Source organism: Miniopterus schreibersii, assembly GCF_964146895.1.
Source record: "Miniopterus schreibersii genome assembly, chromosome: 1".
NCBI lineage: Eukaryota > Metazoa > Chordata > Mammalia > Chiroptera > Miniopteridae > Miniopterus > Miniopterus schreibersii.
In genome coordinates this window covers 79,164,879-79,183,846 of record NC_138101.1, presented here as the reverse complement: position 1 = coordinate 79,183,846, position 18,968 = coordinate 79,164,879, and the positions used below count along the sequence as shown (strand labels likewise).

Here is an 18,968-nt window from a genome sequence, read left to right as displayed (position 1 = left end):
AGGGCACAGCCAATGCACCAGGGCAGAGACCACAAATCCTCTCATGTTAATCATGTTGTTATCATGTTAATTGTTGATTGATAACTATCCTGTATCCACAGATGTAAAAGATGTATGTGCCTATCATTTTACTTTTCATCCAACCCCAGAGGTTTCCCCACTTTGCTTTCTCTCACCTCCCTAATCTATCACCAGGGGATTTCTTGTAACCCACCCACGTCTTCTCTTTTGATTGTAATGTATAAAATAAGGAGCAAAACCTGCCATTCTCTGGAGCATTATCGCAATCCTTTGAGATTTTGCCTCCTGACAATTGTTGACAGTTTCCCTGCAATAAACTCTCAAAAATTCTCTATAGGTTTGAATGTTTCTTATGTTGACAAGGGAAATAAAATGTAAATGTAAGAGGTGGGCCAAAGGGAGAGAATTAAGAGGCATATGGAAAATTGCTTTCATTTCATTAGGACAAGGTGCACTGGTTTCCCATAAATTTGCACGTGCGGGGACACATATTGCCATAATCTTTGAAACTATGAAAGCATCCTTCTGTTGTTGCATCTGGCAAATTCCCTGGAGAATAGATCAACTAGAGGTTGGCTGGGGTCCAGACAAATGTGGAAGAGAAATAAATTGAGCCACAAGGAGATTTAGGGACTCTTTTAAAGGGGAGTTTTCTGGAGGAGAAGACCTTGGGGAGCCTGAAGTTTCACAGCACCATAGCCCTGGTCTTAAGCAAAGACTGCTTTTTCACTGCGGTGAATAAATTTTGCAAGCGTCAGGAAACAGCTAACTCCCAGGGATGTTTGAACAGAACCCCAAACCCGCCCACAGGCAATCTCTGAGATTTGCGATGCTTGAGCGGCGCACGTGGGCTCCAGTACCCTTGGCTGTAGGTCTCTGTGCGCATGCGCAGTGATGTCAGAGGCGTTGCTTGGTTACGGTGATTCTGGGCCTGGAGATTCTAAGCCCTCAACTGCCCAAGGCTCTGCTTGAAGGCTGTGGTGGCGGGTTGTTGGAGAGACAGAGAGAGAGAGAGACAGAGACAGAGAGAGAGAGAGACAGAGAGAGAGAGAGAGAGAGAGAGAGAGAGAGACGGGGAGAGAGAGAGACAGAGAGAGAGAGTGTGAGTATTGGGAGCGCGCGGGAGGCGCGAAAAGCGGAGGGGAAGGTGCGGCTTCTCGGAAGCCCGTTGCCTCTGCAATGTTTGGTTTTCGGAGGCGCTCGACCCTGGTCCCCTTGGGTCACCCCCCACGCCAGAGGGGGGGCATCTTTGGAGTTGGAAGGCGCGGCTCTGAAGAGAGCGATGTGGGAGCGATCCACAGAGCTGCCAGGGCCGGCAGCGTGTGGAAAGTGAAGCAACTTCTGTTTTTCGGGAAAAGTCGCTTGCATGACAGAGACGGGATGAGCAGGTAACAGGGAATGAGAGGCTGGGGCGCGGGGTCCCCGGGAGGAGGCGGGTGGGCCCGGGAGGAGCCCCTTCTGCCCAGCTCAGCGGGGGGAGCGCAGGCCGCCTGCCCCGCCCGCTGTCCCGCCTCCGGCGGAGCCGCAGCGCCTCCCGGGGACCCGCCGGGCCCAGCGCTCGGGCCACTCCGTGAGCAGCACAGACACAAGCACAAGGACCCGCTCATAACTCCTCCTACACACACTCTACTGACAGTTTTTAAGCGATTTAACTACATATCAATAATGGAAACGAAATTAAGTGTATACAGCATTTTATATTGATGTTCACACTTTATTCCCATGATAGAGCAACTTCTGGGCTAAAAGTTCTTTAGATAAAACCCAATAACCGTTTATCTCGGGGCACACCTACGTTCCTTACTGAGGGACCTCAGAAGGCACTTTCAGGTGGGAGGATGGCGCTGCCCTTCAATAGGAAGACTCAGTTTCTCAAAATGTGTGCTCTTCCTATGTTTATCAATTTTACAAACCAAATAAGTATGGTTTTAAAATGTTTTGAGTTACGTTGGTTATCTTTCATTATTGTCATGAAATTAAGAAAAAATTTGTGTAGCAGACAAAGGTTTACCCTTCTAGATATCAACATGTGCTATAAATGTCCACAAACTATTTGCTTACTAGTGTCTGAAAAGACAGATAAATGATTGGGAAAGAAGGGAAAATGCCCAAATATACATAAGACTTTAGATCTTGCTACTGGTGACATTTCATGTTTGTAGGAAAAGGTCAAGTACAAAGGGTGGAGAAATACCTGTGAAGTATTTCGAGAAAACTAACTAGATTTTTATCTCCTCCATGTAAATTCTAGGTTGAATTTTTTAAATACACAAAATGAGAAAAGTACCAGAAGAAAACACAAATGCCCATTTATAGATTTTTGTTGGTGGTGGCAAAGACTTCAAAAGCAAGATTTCTGGGGGTTGCTTGAGCAATATAAAAAATTCAAACCCTGTATCCATCAGACAACATTAGCAAAATAGAAGAAAATATACTTGCAAAATATTTACAATGTCTGTGTATCAGAGAAAAAGTGTATGTTCATTTTACAGAGAAGTCTTTGAAATCAACAAGAAAAAACGAATTTGAAAGTGGACAAAGACCTTTTTGCTTATGTACAAGTGACCAATGGACAAAAAAGAAATATTTAGTGCCCCTGATAAAAAAAAGTAATTTATGTTAAAAGAGGAGTAAAATAATGTTTTCCATCCACAGAATTTGTGAAGACGACCAGGGATTGTCCTTATACTGCCGCTTAAAGTTTAAGTTGCTTCTGACTTTTGAAATAGGCAATTTGGTGCTGAGTACCACATTTAAAATGTGTGTGTGTGTGTGTGTGTGTGTATCCTATACCCATCAATTCTATTTATACTAAAATATCTTTATGGAATAATTAGATAAATTACATATAATTTGTTTTTCTCAGCACTGCTTAAAATAGCAATGTATTAAGAAAAAAAATCAGTTTGATTATACATACACACAGACTATCATCTTATGTTAGCTGAAAATATGTGCAAAATGTAACAAAATTCATTTCTGAGCATTCTCAGTGAGTATTTTTTAAAACATCTGATTTCTGCAATGATCAGGTATAGAAATTCTACGAAATATTACTATGAATGAAATCATTCTGGGGAAGAGCAATAATATGAATCTTGCAGAGATAAAATTATTTCTCTTTCTATTTTGTTTTTTTCTGAAGGTTTATTGAGGATGGGTACCTCTTGACAACTTTTAGCCTCTTCAGAAGTAAAGGAAATATATATTTTTAAATTGTTGACACTATAACAGATGTCATCCATTTCTCCCCATTTAGTGCCCCTCCACCCAGCCCCCTTCAACCTTCACCACATTGTAGTCTGTGGCCATGGGCTCCCCATATATGCACATATATGTTCTTTGGCTAATCTCATTCAGTTCCTCTCAACCCCCTCCCTCTGTTTGTTCCATGTATCCATGCCTCTGGTCCTATTTTGTTTGTCAGTTTATTTTGTTCATTAGATCCCACATATAAGTGAGAACATATGGTATTTGTATTTGGCCCATTTCACTTGGCATAATACTCTCCGGGTCCACCCATGCTGTCACAAAGGGTAAGAGTTCCTCCATTTTTATAGTTCTATAGTATTCCATTGTGTAAATGTCCCACAGCTTTTTTATCCACTCATCTACTGATGGGCACTTGGGCTGTTTCTTATCTGCCTGTAGAGTGTATGCACACATATATTTTACTTTATATAGCTTTATTACATACAATATGTAAATGATTATAGATTAATCATTTTAGCTGTCTCCTTGTGAAAATAAAAGATAAAAAAATTATGCCCTGGCCAGTGTGGCTCAGTTGGTTGGAGCTTCATCGCCATGCCCCTCCCATACACTGAGGGGTCACTGGTGCAATTCCCGGTCGGGGCACATACCCAGGTTTCAGTCCCGGGTCAGGTTGCCTACAAGAAGCAGCTTATGGATGTTTCTCTCTTTCTCTCTCTGCCTTTTCCTCTCTCTTGAAAATAAATTTAAAACAAACATAAATATTTTTTAAAAAGTTAAAATTTTTGTTGTTGTTGACAGTATTACAGATGTCTTCCATTTTCTTTCTCTTTGACCCACCCAACCCCCTCCCCACCCAAGGCCTTCCCCATACTATTGTCTGTGTGCATGGGTTATGCGCATATGCATATATGTCTTTGGTTAATCCCTTCTTCTCTCACCCCCTCACCCCCGAGATCTGTTATTCTATTTCATGCATCCATACCTCTGGACCTATTTTGTTAGTTTATTTTTGTTTATTAGATTCCACATATAAGTGATATCATGTGATATTTGTTTTTCTCTAACTGGCTTTTTTCTTTAAAAAAAGCAAATATCAGTGATTATTACTATTGCAGAAGTATCATTTTAGTTTATAAAGGTTTTCTTTAAAAATATTGAACTCTCCTACTATGTTTATCCATTTTTTCAATCCATTTGTACATGAAATATAACCTGAATGCCTATTATGCAGCAGACATATTCTATTCAGGACGTTTTCAATCTCTCTCTCAGGCCCCTTTCATCCTTAAAATCTTCATGTTGCCCAATATGAGCAAAATGAGAAATTCAAAATTGAAGTATTAGGACCTAATCACAGTTGAAGCTTATTCTCCCTCCTTTCAAGCAAAAGTATTTCTGAAGGTAGTAAATTGTAAAAGATGACCTTTACCTGCCCTTTTGAAAATGTATAATAGTGTTAAACCCTAATATTGATCATTGGGAAGATTTGCTTTCCATACAATCTATAAATCTAAATACTGAACAAAATGAGCCATTCTTTTCATTTAAATCCTGAGTTTCCTTTGGCTTAAATTTTCTTGAAAATCAAAGTAAGAATTACTTGAAAAAATTCTTGTTTTGTTCTTTTGGTTCTCGTTCCCCCATAAGGCTTTTAAGAACTAAAACTTATTTAAATGCCAACCATTTGAACAGAAGTGCAACAGGTCTGTTGTATTGACCATTGTTCACTCAGTGAAAGGCGCCCTGGACAGTATGATGCCAGTATTTTATGTATCAATAAGAGTTTTTTTAAACAATGCTGCCAACTATAGTTGTAAGACATTCTGAAATAAAAATTGGATTCCAATGTTGGAGATGTGAAAATGTGAGAGAATAAGCATCTTAGAATCATTGAAATACTCAGTATTCTTTCTGATCCTTAATACACGCCTGCAAAGTAGGTATAATGATACCATTTTACTTAATTGAAATGTTGTCTTTGTAAAGTCGTAGTAATAGTAATAGTGATACTAATATTATCTAACAATTATTAAGCAGTTTTTTGGTGCTAGGAACTGTTGTAAATGGTTTGCATAGATTCTCATTAAAGCAAACTGGTGTCCTGTGAGATAACTACTGTTTTTATCCCCATTTTGTTGATGAGGAAATTGAGGCACAGAAAGGTCAAGTGATAGCTAACAAGTGACAGTTAAAACAGGATCAGACTCAAGCTGAGCTGAATTCCCAGGTCATCCTCTGTTCAGATAGGCTGCTGCTTCATTAATGTGCATAACAAGAACTAGTAAATATTGTACTGTCTCCAGAAGAAATCGAAGGTGTAGGGACAAATTTTTATAATTACCTGAATAATTGTGTATATTGAAATAGTGCACTCTAAGTTCCTAAAGAGTCCTCTCACCTTCATAGGACTGCGCTGCATGTAGCCTGTGCCTGTGGCCATCCCAAAGTGGTGACTCTCCTAATAGAGAGAAATTGCCTGTTGGACCTCTGTGACTCTAAAAACAGGACGGCTCTGATTCATGTAGGTACTAGCCAACTATGTTAACATGCGATGGATTTGATGTAATCACTTAGAATAAAAATGAATTTCTCTCATTTAACTATAAGTCATTGGTGAAACTTGTGGAATGTTTACTTTGAATTCCTAGAGTTTATAATCTATTTCTTGGAATAATACTGACAGGCTTTAGAATATCAGCAGGAAGAGTGTGCAGCTATTCTGCTAGACCATGGTGCTGATCCAGATATAAGGGACATCAATGGCAACACCGCCCTCCACTATGCTGTCCTTGGTCAAAGTAAAGCTATAGTGGAAAAGCTGCTTCTCCACGAGGCCGATATGAATGCAAGAAATAAGGTATACATCAAGTAACTTTATTTACAAAACATTTGAAATACACCTTTTTACTTTAGTTGCAAGCATTTTCTTTCTCACACACATGCACTGAACACAGTATTATCAGGCTGTCACCATGGCAACAACTCCAAAGCCCAGTCAGGGAGGGCTGGAGAAATGTAGTGCCCACGGAAGGGGCAAAGCTCTGTCTCCCAGCTACCCTTCTACCCCAGGAGGACAACTTCCTGTTAGAGCCTGGGAGTGGGTGGGAGGCTCGGAGCCCACAGAGGACTGAAGGCCTGGGGGAGTGAAGTGATGGTGGGGACTGGCTGCTATGCTGGCAGAGGCTTAGGAAATGGGTGCTGCTGGGCACGAGTGGGAGGGGGAGACCTAGTACCCAGCAGGGGGAGGTGGGTGAGTGGAAGTGGGAGGAGGAAGCCGCAGTCCCCAGGCAGTAAAGGAAGGACAGCATGCCACGATAGGTACTGTGATAGGAACAAAGAGTCTTGGAATCAGGACTTTAAATATCTGAAGTGGGATCTGGAGAATGATGTTGAAGTTAACCTGTTGAAAAGGGAGTGGAGGGCATTCTAACAGTCAGTGCCTGCACGGGGGTGAGAGGAAAGCAGCTCTTTTTTCTTTACTTTCTATATTACATGTTTAAGTTCAGAGGATCTTTTATAAGTTTTAATATTCAGTTTGGATATATGTAATTTTATAAATCATAAATTGTTTTTGCTGCTTTACAGGATGGCTGCACACCACTTGCACTTGCTAAACGTGAAAATAGACATCAGATGGTGGAGTTGTTAATACGCAGAGGTGCAAAAGATGACCACATAGAAAGGTACAATAGTTTGTTCTTCCTTTTTAGTTTGTATTTGGAGAGCACACTTATTAAAGCTGGGGACAGTGAAACAAGGAAGGGCTTAGGATAGAAGAAGCAATAGGAGAGAGCCTAGGCAGGGTTGCTTTGGCTCAGTGGAAACTCAGAGAAAAGGGGCTTTGGAGACAGGTTCAGAGAGCTAGCCCAGGATGAGCTTCCACTGCCCACTGCTCCCCTGGTTGCAAGTCTGATGAGGTCTCTTAGAGTTTAGGAGATGGAAGCCTGAGAGGGTGAAGAGGGGCAAGGGAAAGGCTCAGGAGTGCTCCCGAGAGGAGAGTGTGCTTCTCTTTTTGTTTTTAAACCTTAGTATTGATCTAGAGTGGTAACAATCATTCAAATGAGAAAGATTAAATTAACAAGAAGATTAACTTATAATTATGTAGTAAAAAATATGAACATATTATCAGTTAGGTAGAAAAACAATTATTCTGACTGGGCAACTGGAATAGCAGTTAATAAATATAATACTGGAAGATTCTATTTATTTTTAATTTTGATTGATGTCATTTGCAATGTGACCTTTTTCATCATTTATTTTATATTAGCTAGAGGGGTTTCATACTAGTTTTATTAATTATGTATTTTATGGACTCTAACTGATAGTTCACTTGATACAATAGTGGAGTTAGTCTCTCTTACAGTTTTTTAACCTTTACTTTGTATATAGTTTTCCTTAAAAGGTGCATGTTAAATATAAATAGAAGTTGATTTTGTCTTTTGGATAATCCTTTGCTTTAAATTGCTTTGTTTGACAAACACTGATATAATTAGGTTATCCCTAAGTGACTGTGAAAACTGCTACCAGATATAGTCTGGGCTCATCAGTTATTATTCTCTTTCATTTCTAGTATATTTTAATGTTTTTAGTTTTTATTGGTATGGGTAGAAAGAGAAAGATAACTTTAATTGAATAACCACTTCCTTTAATGGAGGCAAGTCATATGTGAGTGATAAAGAAAAGAGACAAGGGCCTTCAATTCACAAAAAATGGAATTTAATTCCCAGCTTTCCTGCTTGCCAGGTGTGTGACCTTGGGAACGTTTCTTAGCATTTCCAAATATGTTTCTGGATATGACAAGGAAGATAGTAATATATCCTTCAAGGGTGATTGTGTGTAAGATTATCTAGTGATTTTATCTTGTAAATATTTACTTTAAAATGCTAGTTAACAGGAAACTGAGGTTTAAAATAATTTCACTGTTAACTTTTAATGGAGTAGGTGAGATTTAAGGCAGTTTGGGAATGGCAGTGAATTAGTCTATGTCATCAGCCAGACTCCAAGCAAAAGGCTAGACCAGTTTGAAGTAACAATGGGCCAGATTCTTTATTTCAGGACTTTTAAGATCTTTATTGATAAGGATCCTAACATTATCCATTTCATTCCAAGTGGGACCTCTATGCATGGGGTTACAAATAAAGTCACATCTCTGTTTTTTCTAACTAGTTACTTGGGGTCTTGAAGTGATCACATTAGCAGAAAAATGTGTATTTGCTGGGGGCTATCTCCTATACTCTCCCCCTTGAATTTTGTAGGAACCTAAAGGATTCCCTAAGTCCAAGGGAGACAGTCTTCTTTCACAAGTCAGATGGAGATGTGAAAAGGACATTCTGATCTTTCTGTTGTTTCCATTGGTTCTATTGCTGCAGAGTTGCTATTGAAACAGGTCCTAAGTCATAATTGATCTTTGCTCCCAGGCTGCCCTTGCTGATCCAGATTCCTGAGAGTTCATGTTGATTCACCCTTGGACTTGAAAGTTACAGCATTTTTTAGTTTATATACATATGCTTATATGCTCAGCCATTATTCTAATTACCAGCACTGTGTTCTGGCAGCTTGGCTTCCTAGCTTTAGCTACCCACAGCCTTCCCCTGACACTGAAAAAGCTATGTGTAGTTCACATATTAACCCAGACTTTTGCAGATGAGTTACCCTTTAAGCTTCTTGTTTGTTTTTTCCTGCCAGCAGGTGTTAGATGGAACAACCATTCTAAGCTGTCAGAGAGATTCAAATAATGCTGCAGGAAAAGACCAGACTTACCTTTCTCTTTTGTTACCAGATGTGTATCCCATGGTCACTTTATATCCTGTAGAGCATCTTTGTTTAGGTAATGGAAGGTCCCATATTGCCTTTCCCAGAATAATAGGTACCAACTTTCTGAGATTCCATAATTACAGTTGTCCCCTCAAGTGATATCTTTGCCCTAATAATGACACTTTCCCAAGTGACTTGAATTTACTTCCGGTTTCAAAATATTTTAAATTATGCCTCACCTGGAAAGTCAGTCAATAGAAAGCTCTGAATCAAAAGTAGGTTATTGGGCATGAGACTTGCTAAGGGCCCATGTGTGCCTCATCAGTATCCATGAGTGACAAGTAGGGTTCTAACTCGCAAGCTAAATGGGGGTGGACAAGGAGATTATGCATCACTCTCATAAAGATCTGCTTTATCACAGTTTGAGTAGGTAGAGAAGGGAGAGTGGGAATCCAGGCCAGGTCGTGACTTCTCTTAGTTTTCTGCCATTGAGATGATTAACTACAAAAATAGGGGAGTATTTTGATATCTGACTTCATGAAGAAATATAATTGTAAATAAATTTAGTTGCAAGTTATATACTAGTTGAGATACCCTGAATTACAAGCCATGAAGAAAGAACAGTTAATAACCAAAATTAATAACATTTTCTAAAAACTGCAATATTTGAATGTTAGAAACTATGAAAAACCCACATTGGTGTTTATTTGGGATTCCAAAATAGTTTCAACAAATAAAGTTCATGAACAGATTTCTTCCTTGCCTTACTCTTTCTCTCAACATGTCTTTTTGCTGTACTATCTCATATAATCATCCTAATAGCCTTCTAAAATAAGGCAGTAAGATTCATATTTTGTAGAGGAGGAGTTTGACCCAAAGAAAAGTGACTTGTTTGAGAACAAATAGTTGATGGTTATAAAACTAGGATGTCTGAGTTGAAGACACTTGCCATTATGTCAAGCTAACACTAATTAATTCACTGAAATATATTGCCCTCAAACCATGACTATTTCATGTAACTTCCTTTTAAGTTATGTGCTTAATAAAAAGTTGTAGAACTTACAAATTTAAAGTGTATGGTATAATTAAAGTTTGTATATTAGCTCTGATATTACCTGAAATATTCTAAGAATTTCCAACATTTGGAAAATATTTTGCTTTAGTATTAATACAATAATACTATTTATCACCATTTCTTTATACATAGTAATCAACAACTAAGTACTGAAAACGAAGGAGAAAGGCAATCTGTAAAATGTTCTGAAAGGAGCGATCATGGTAAGACTTGTGATAGTGAATGACTCTAAGAGTTCCCACCATAGATAAAGAGTAAGGAAGTTCTGATAAAAAAAGAGCAGTTAAAAAAAACAACAATGTGTAAGTTACATGTATAGTTTTCCGAAATCTCTTCCTTAATAAACTAGTATCTAGTATTATTTAAACAGTCAATTGAGGTGATTTAAAATCTGGGACAATATTGTTTGAAAAGAAGCTAATTTATTTATTCATGAATTCTAATATCCTATATGATGTGGTTATGTAAAAAAGTAAAAAGATTTCAGTTAGGATGTGTATGTTTCCTCTATATTCACAGTATAACAAATTGGACTTGTTAAATATAGATGTTTTGTTTAGTTTTTACAGGAAATAGATTACACTTAGTAAATGAATACTTGTTATTACATAGTGATTTGCCTCCCTAAAAAGTCACTAAAACTATGAATTCAACAATACTTTCCTGGCACCAAAAACAAACAGCAAGCAATAAGAACTACAACACTTAGCCACAGTGAAACAATCCCAATGATACTGGTTTTGAAAGATATCTACCAATAATACAGAAGTCAGAGAGGCAATGCCAGTTGAGAGGCATAGCTTATTTTACATATTATACCAATAAGGTCTCATTATGATCAACTTCATTCCTCAGAAGTCAAAACAGAATGAGGCACGTTGACTTCATTAGAACAAGACCATCCTTCTGCTTGTTGGATAATTGTCATGACACTGTAATTTCCTTAGAACTGGATGCTCTGTTTCCATTGGTCAAAGATAATCATAATAAATATTCAAATAGTTCAACTTAGGACTCAACAAATTATAATAAAACTAGAAAAAAGTTTCACACTAACAAAAATGCCAGTGAGCTACCCAGCTGTGGCACTGAGTTCATTGTGCAACGTGAACCGTATGAGGACGCCTTGGACATAGTAGACCTTCATCAAGAACTTGTGTAGGTTGGTTTTACAAACTATAGGAAACACAAAGATGCAATAGAGTTTTGACCTTGAAGGTGCTCATAGTATCAGACAGCTGCCCCTGGTTTATATCTCTGTATTTTTGAACCAGAATTTTCAAATACAATTTCAAAATTCAGTTACTCATTGGCCCACTTAATGGTTTGCTATTTAATTCTCATATATCTTAAAGTACTAAGCGTTATTCTGATTTTACAGAATTCATTCCATTTACAATGTAGGTCTTTTTCTAGGCATATGTCTTTCTCGTTCTACTTAAAAAATCTCCTTAATTTATGATGGAACAACGATAGTTGCTGTTATTTCCCCTCTGTGAAAGCCATTCATTAAGAGCCCATGTTTGACTAGGGCAGTTGACAGTAGCAAAATAAAGCAGAGAAAGAAAAGAAGTCCAGTTCATATGCTTTCATGAGGATTAAGTACAAAATGTTAGTAGAGGGAGAGAAATCTAAGACTGTTGATTAAAAGGTCTCCAGTGTGTGCACTGGTGTGTGAATTGGACATGGAGAATAGGACTTTATCAGACGAGCAGGGAAGACCAACAGGTCAACAGGAAAGACCAGATTTTTTGCATACATTTTGAGTTTGATGGAATATCCATGGGTAACTCAGCGTACATTTTGGATACAGTTTCTTTGATTCTTTACCTTGTCCTGTCAACAACGGCCTTTTATAGGAGAGCCATGTTTGTAGTGTCATAAGATGTTAAGAAAAAGTTTAGAAACAAAGAAATAGAACTCTGTAATCATTAGAACACTATTGTACTATCTTTGAGAATTATCGTGTTACTCTCACTACCCCAGTTACTTGATAGATTCATAACAATTGTACAAGGGAATTAAACCCTGCTTAGCTGGAGAAAATTCCCGGTGTGATGTTTCATTTTCTTATAGGAACTTTCATACTACAGAACGTGTTATCAGTCATTAGGATTCTGTATCTTATATTTTCAATAAATAGAATAGTTTCTTATTTCACATTATTTTCTGACATCATCATTTCAGATAAAATGAAAGCATTATCTCTTTCATGCTTTTATTCAAATAGATCAAGAGGAATGTTTGGTAGAAGAAATAAGAATAACCAATTCCACGACTGGTATGTGTGAAATCACCTTCTGCTTCTAATCATGTAGAACATAACATCACCCATCATAAATGCCACATAATGCCATTCTGTTAGGGGTGCCTAAATCCACACCTACGTGTGCTTGTTTACTAGAAAAATTCATTGTACTCAACATATACTTTTACTCCTACCTGTGATTTACTAGAGTGGAAGGAGAATAGGAAACTCAGCAAGCAGAAAAGGTGAGTGTGAAAAAGTGCAGAGGACACCTGGCACAAGCTTGCAAGAGCCCTCTCCCTATGGAATTCCCAAGATATGCTAAAGTATTCTAGTGTCAAATTCTCACAACACATGAGAAATGCCATCTAACTATCCCGGAGTCCAGTTCAACTCAGTGCCAAGGGTTTTATGGTACCCTAGTCACATAGGCATCTCCCCCACAGTGTGTGCCAAAATTCTAGATTCCCAGAAGGAAAGCAAGTGTTTAGAATGAACCCATTGGTTGTAGGAATGCCTGGATCAGGCTGGACGGACTTTTATAATTTTCCTTAATTTCTTCCTTAATAGACTCGTATTCTGTATTATTTAAACAGTTAATTGAGGTGATTTAAAATCTGGGACAATATTGTTTGAAAAGAAGTTAATTTATTTATTCATGAATTCTAATATCCTATATGATATCGTTACGTAAAAAAGTAAAAAGATTTCAGTTAGGATGTAGTATGTTTCCTCTATAACCACAGTATAAAAAATTGGACTTGTTAAATATAGATGTTTTGTTTAATTTTTACAGCAAATAGATTACACTTAGTAAATGAATACTTGTTATTACATAGTGATTTGCCTCCCTAAAAAGTCACTAAAACTATGAATTCAACAATACTTTCCTGGCACCAAAAACAAACAGCAAGCAATAAGAACTACAACACTTAGCCACAGTGAAACAATCCCAATGATACTGGTTTTGAAAGATATCTGCCAATAGTACAGAAGTCAGAGAGGCAATGCCAGTTGAGAGGCATAGCTTATTTTACATATTATACCAATAAGGTCTCATTATGATCAACTTCATTCCTCAGAAGTCAAAACAGAATGAGGCACGTTGACTTCATTAGAACAAGACCATCCTTCTGCTTGTTGGATAATTGTCATGACACTGTAATTTCCTTAGAACTGGATGCTCTGTTGCCATTGGTCAAAGACAATCATAATAAATATTCAAATAGTTCAACTTAGGACTCAACAAATTATAATAAAACTAGAAAAAAGTTTCACACTAACAAAAATGCCAGTGAGCTACCCAGCTGTGGCACTGAGTTCATTGTGCAACGTGAACCGTATGAGGACGCCTTGGACATAGTAGACCTTCATCAAGAACTTGTGTAGGTTGGTTTTACAAACTATAGGAAACACAAAGATGCAATAGAGTTTTGACCTTGAAGGTGCTCATAGTATCAGACAGCTGCCCCTGGTTTATATCTCTGTATTTTTGAACCAGAATTTTCAAATACAATTTCAAAATTCAGTTACTCATTGGCCCACTTAATGGTTTGCTATTTAATTCTCATATATCTTAAAGTACTAAGCGTTATTCTGATTTTACAGAATTCATTCCATTTACAATGTAGGTCTTTTTCTAGGCGTATGTCTTTCTCGTTCTACTTAAAAAATCTCCTTAATTTATGATGGAACAACGATAGTTGCTGTTATTTCCCCTCTGTGAAAGCCATTCATTAAGAGCCCATGTTTGACTAGGGCAGTTGACAGTAGCAAAATAAAGCAGAGAAAGAAAAGAAGTCTAGTTCATATGCTTTCATGAGGATTAAGTACAAAATGTTAGTAGAGGGAGAGAAATCTAAGACTGTTGATTAAAAGGTCTCCAGTGTGTGCACTGGTGTGTGAATTGGACATGGAGAATAGGACTTTATCAGACGAGCAGGGAAGACCAACAGGTCAACAGGAAAGACCAGATTTTTTGCATACATTTTGAGTTTGATGGAATATCCATGGGTAACTCAGCGTACATTTTGGATACAGTTTCTTTGATTCTTTACCTTGTCCTGTCAACAACGGCCTTTTATAGGAGAGCCATGTTTGTAGTGTCATAAGATGTTAAGAAAAAGTTTAGAAACAAAGAAATAGAACTCTGTAATCATTAGAACACTATTGTACTATCTTTGAGAATTATCGTGTTACTCTCACTACCCCAGTTACTTGATAGATTCATAACAATTGTACAAGGGAATTAAACCCTGCTTAGCTGGAGAAAATTCCCGGTGTGATGTTTCATTTTCTTATAGGAACTTTCATACTACAGAACGTGTTATCAGTCATTAGGATTCTGTATCTTATATTTTCAATAAATAGAATAGTTTCTTATTTCACATTATTTTCTGACATCATCATTTCAGATAAAATGAAAGCATTATCTCTTTCATGCTTTTATTCAAATAGATCAAGAGGAATGTTTGGTAGAAGAAATAAGAATAACCAATTCCACGACTGGTATGTGTGAAATCACCTTCTGCTTCTAATCATGTAGAACATAACATCACCCATCATAAATGCCACATAATGCCATTCTGTTAGGGGTGCCTAAATCCACACCTACGTGTGCTTGTTTACTAGAAAAACTCATTGTACTCAACATATACTTTTACTCCTACCTGTGATTTACTAGAGTGGAAGGAGAATAGGAAACTCAGCAAGCAGAAAAGGTGAGTGTGAAAAAGTGCAGAGGACACCTGGCACAAGCTTGCAAGAGCCCTCTCCCTGTGGAGTTCCCAAGATATGCTAAAGTATTCCAGTGTCAAATTCTGACAACACATGTGAAATGCCATCTACCAGCCCCAGAGTCCAGTTAAACTCAGTGCCAAGGGTTTATGGCACCCTAGTCACATGGGCATCTTCTCCATAGTGTGTACCAAAATTCTACATGGCAAGTTGGAAAGCAAATGTTCAGAATGAATCCCATTGGTTATACAAACTCCTGGATCAGGCTGGATGGGCTCCTATAGTTTTTTTAAATTTCTTCCTTAATAGACTAGTTTTCAGTATTATTTGAACAGTTAATTGTAGGTGATTTAAAATCCAGAGAAATATTGTTGGACAAGAAGTTCATTTATTTAGTCATGACTTCGAATATCCTGTATGATAGCTTTATGTAAAAAAGTAAAAGGATTTTAAGTTAAGATATAGTATGTTTCTTCTATAATCACAATATAACAAATTGAACTTGTAGAGAATGGATCTTTAGTTTTTACTACAATTGGATTAAACTAAATGAATGTATACTTATTACATACTGCTTTGTGTCACTAAAAAGTCATTAAACTAGGAACTGAACAATACTTTCCTGGAACCAGAAACTAATGGGAAATGATAAAAACAACAACAGTTATCCAGTGGTGAAGGATACCAATGAGATTGGTTTTTAAACATATCTAAGTAGTACAGAAGTCAGAGAGGCAATGCCAGTTTAGAAGTGGAGGCTATTTTACATATTATACCAAAAAGGTCTCACTATGATCAACTTCATTCCTCAGAAGTCGAAACAGAATGAGGCATGTTGACTTCATTAGAACAAGACCATCCTTCTGCTTGCTGGATAATTATCCTGACACTGTAATTTCATTAGAACCACATGCTTTGTTGCCATTGGTGAAAAGATAATAGCTATAAATATTCAAATAGCTCAACTTGGACTTAACAAATTATAAAAAAAGTAGAGAAATGTTTCACAATAACAAAAATGCCAGTGTGCTACCGAGCTGTGGCACTGAGTTCATTGTGCCTGCCACCTGAACTGTATGAGGACACCTTGGACTTAGTAGACCTTCAACAAGAACATGTATAGGTTGGTTTTGCAAATTATAGTAAACGAATGATGATGAAATAGTGGTGACTTTGAAGGTTCTGATAATATCAGAGAGCTGTGCCTGGTTTATTCCTGTGTGTTTTTTTGAAACAGAATTTTCCAAGGAAATCTCAAAATTCAGTTATTTATTGATCTTCTTAATGGTTTGCTATTTCACTCTCAGGTGTCTTTTAGGTACTAGGTGTTATGCTGATGTTCCAGAATTCAAACATTTTAAAAACCCAGTCCCTCCCTTTGAAGACCTTCTTATTATCATTGTGATTTCTGTTATTTACTATACTTTATTCAGTGCCTACCAGAAGCCTGAGCAGACTAGGATCTTATTCTTGTCATTATTCTTTTCCATTGATGTGTAGTATGTGTCAGACACTTTAAATCTATGGTGAGAATTAGAGTTTTAAAAATGTAGGTGAGCCCGGCCGAGAGTAACTCAGCTGTTGAGTGTCTAACTAGGATCCAGGCAATCGGGGTTTGATTCCCGGTCAGGGCACATGTCCCGGTTGTGGGCTCGATCAGTGACTCTCTCATCATTGATGTTTCTATCTCTCTCTCTCCCTCTCCTTTCCTCCCTCTGAAATCAATAAAGATATATTTAAAAAAAAAAATGTAGGCAAGACCTTGGCCAGGTAGGTCAGTTAGTTAGAGCATTGTCTCCAAATGCAAAAGTTGTATATTTGATCCCTGATGAGGGCACATACCAGAATCAACCAAGGAATGCATAAGGAAGTGGAAGAAGAAATCACTGTTTCTCTCTCTCTGTGTCTCTCCCTTCCTGTCTCTCTCACAAATCAATTGAAAAGATTTCTAATTAAAACAAAAGGTGTGGTTGGGGTGTAAAGTAAGCATGCAGAACGTGAAGAAGTTTGCCAGGTAGAAGGGCAGAAGAGGGATGTTTAGCAGGAGGAACTTCTATCGATATGACCGATTTGGCAGCGGGAACAGCAGTGCAAGGGCTCAGATGTACAAGAGAACTTTTCGGCATTAATGCACAGTTTAGTTTTGAAGGTGCACAATGTATCCTGTAGGAATGGTTGGGAATGAGGTGACTACCTAGCTAAGGCAAGCTTTTGAAAGTCTCCTACACCAGAAAGGAAGAGATCTTACCCTGTAGGCCTTGGGCTGTCAGTTACTGCTCTTAATTCAGAGGATCGGTGGCCTAATTAACTGTGGCCAAAACAATAGGAACCAGGACAGTTTTGGTGTTTCCGTGATGTCATCAGGATCCCAGCTGCCCCTTTCCAGGTGCATGGTTGTCAGTGTTAATGTGTCCTTTCCTGGCCAGCTGCTTAGCCAGGGCTCCGAGGCATCATATTCTCACATGACAGTGTGTAAAGGCTGGAAGGCCTGCTTTTCCTTATGCGTTTCTCCTTTCCTTTGAAATTTCTTTTTAAATTATAGTTGGCACACAATATATGACTTTCAGTTGTACAACATGGTGGTTTGACATTTACATATTTTAGGATGTGATGACCATGCTAAGTCTAGTCACCCTCTATGTCCATGCAGGTTATTACGATACTGACACATTCCCTGTGCTGTACAGTACATCTGAATGGCTCACATATGTTGTAACTGCAAGGTTCACTCCTTATTCACATTTTTCTATGTTATCCATCTCCTCAACTCACTAGCCTCTGGTATCCATGAGTTTGTTCCCTGTAGCTATTGAGTGTGTTTCTGTTTTGTTTGTTTTAGATTCCACATGTGAGACATACAATATTTGTCTTTCTTTGTCTTATTTCCCTTAGCATAACAGCCTCTTAGTCCATCCATGTTGTTTTAAATGGCAAGATTTCTTTCTTTCCATGTCTTAGTGATATTTCATTATATACTATATACTTGCTACATCTTCTTTCTTTCTTTGTCTATCGAAGGACACCTACATTGCTTCCATATCTTGGTTATTGTAAGTAATGCTGCAGTGAACAAAAGGGTGCAGATATCTTTTCAAATCTGTGTTCGTTGTAAATGCCCAGAAGTGGATAGCAGTTGTATTTCTAATTTTGTGAGGCATCTCCATGCTGTTTTCCATAGTGACTGTACCAATTTACAATCCCATGAACAGGGCATGAGACTTTCTCTTTTCTCCCCCATCATGGCCAACCCTTGTTATTTATTTATTCATATCTTGAGGACAGCCATTCCGAGAGGAGTGTGGTGGTCCTGCATTATGGCTTTCATTTGCATTACCCTGATTACTGATGTTGAGCTATGTTTTTTTTAAATAGGAGGAAAACTGAGAAGCTTGCAGTTTACTTTCTCTAACATTTAATAGGCTTGGGGTACATCACATGCTCACTCATAAATCACTTAGTGGTAACCTACTACTGTGATTAGCTTAGTATAAACATTTCTATTTTTGAGCTGGGCAGATACCACCTTATTTGTGTATCAGGACAGTAAATGTCCAAATACAGCTGGGGGTCTCCAGCAAAAAGGAAGAATAAGGTAGGGAATCAGCAATATTTACTGCAGGGATTCATTGGAGAGTACTGAGTAGAAGTTTCACAAGTTTAGATTTGATGGGGGCACTCTGGTTGTGGTATGAAGGAAGGATCAGGAAGCTTTTCCTGTAAAGGGCCTGATTTTAGGCCATGTGGTCTGTCATATTTCCTCAAGTCTGCCATCGTAGTATGAGAGCAGTCACACACAATATGTCAGTGAGAAGGCAGGACTGTGTTCCAGTGAGACTTTATGTACAAAACCAGATGACAGGTTGTTTAAGACCCATGGGCCCTAGTTTGCAAAGCCCTCATGTAGAGCACAGATTGAAG

At 38.0% G+C, this 18,968-nt stretch overlaps 1 protein-coding gene across 1 annotated transcript in view; it reads left to right on the top strand.

Moving 5' to 3' along the window:
- Positions 1 to 929: 929 nt before the first annotated feature.
- LOC308553030 (uncharacterized protein) overlaps positions 930 to 18,968 on the top strand; it is an 85,043-nt gene continuing 67,004 nt past the window's right edge. Inside the window, exons 1-7 of the mRNA XM_081128540.1 lie at positions 930 to 1,409; positions 5,644 to 5,758; positions 5,921 to 6,094; positions 6,823 to 6,920; positions 10,199 to 10,269; positions 12,297 to 12,347; positions 14,772 to 14,822. Coding sequence (XP_080984666.1) covers positions 1,201 to 1,409; positions 5,644 to 5,758; positions 5,921 to 6,094; positions 6,823 to 6,920; positions 10,199 to 10,269; positions 12,297 to 12,347; positions 14,772 to 14,822 — 769 coding nt within the window. The 5' untranslated portion in view covers positions 930 to 1,200. The remainder of the gene's footprint in view (positions 1,410 to 5,643; positions 5,759 to 5,920; positions 6,095 to 6,822; positions 6,921 to 10,198; positions 10,270 to 12,296; positions 12,348 to 14,771; positions 14,823 to 18,968) is intronic.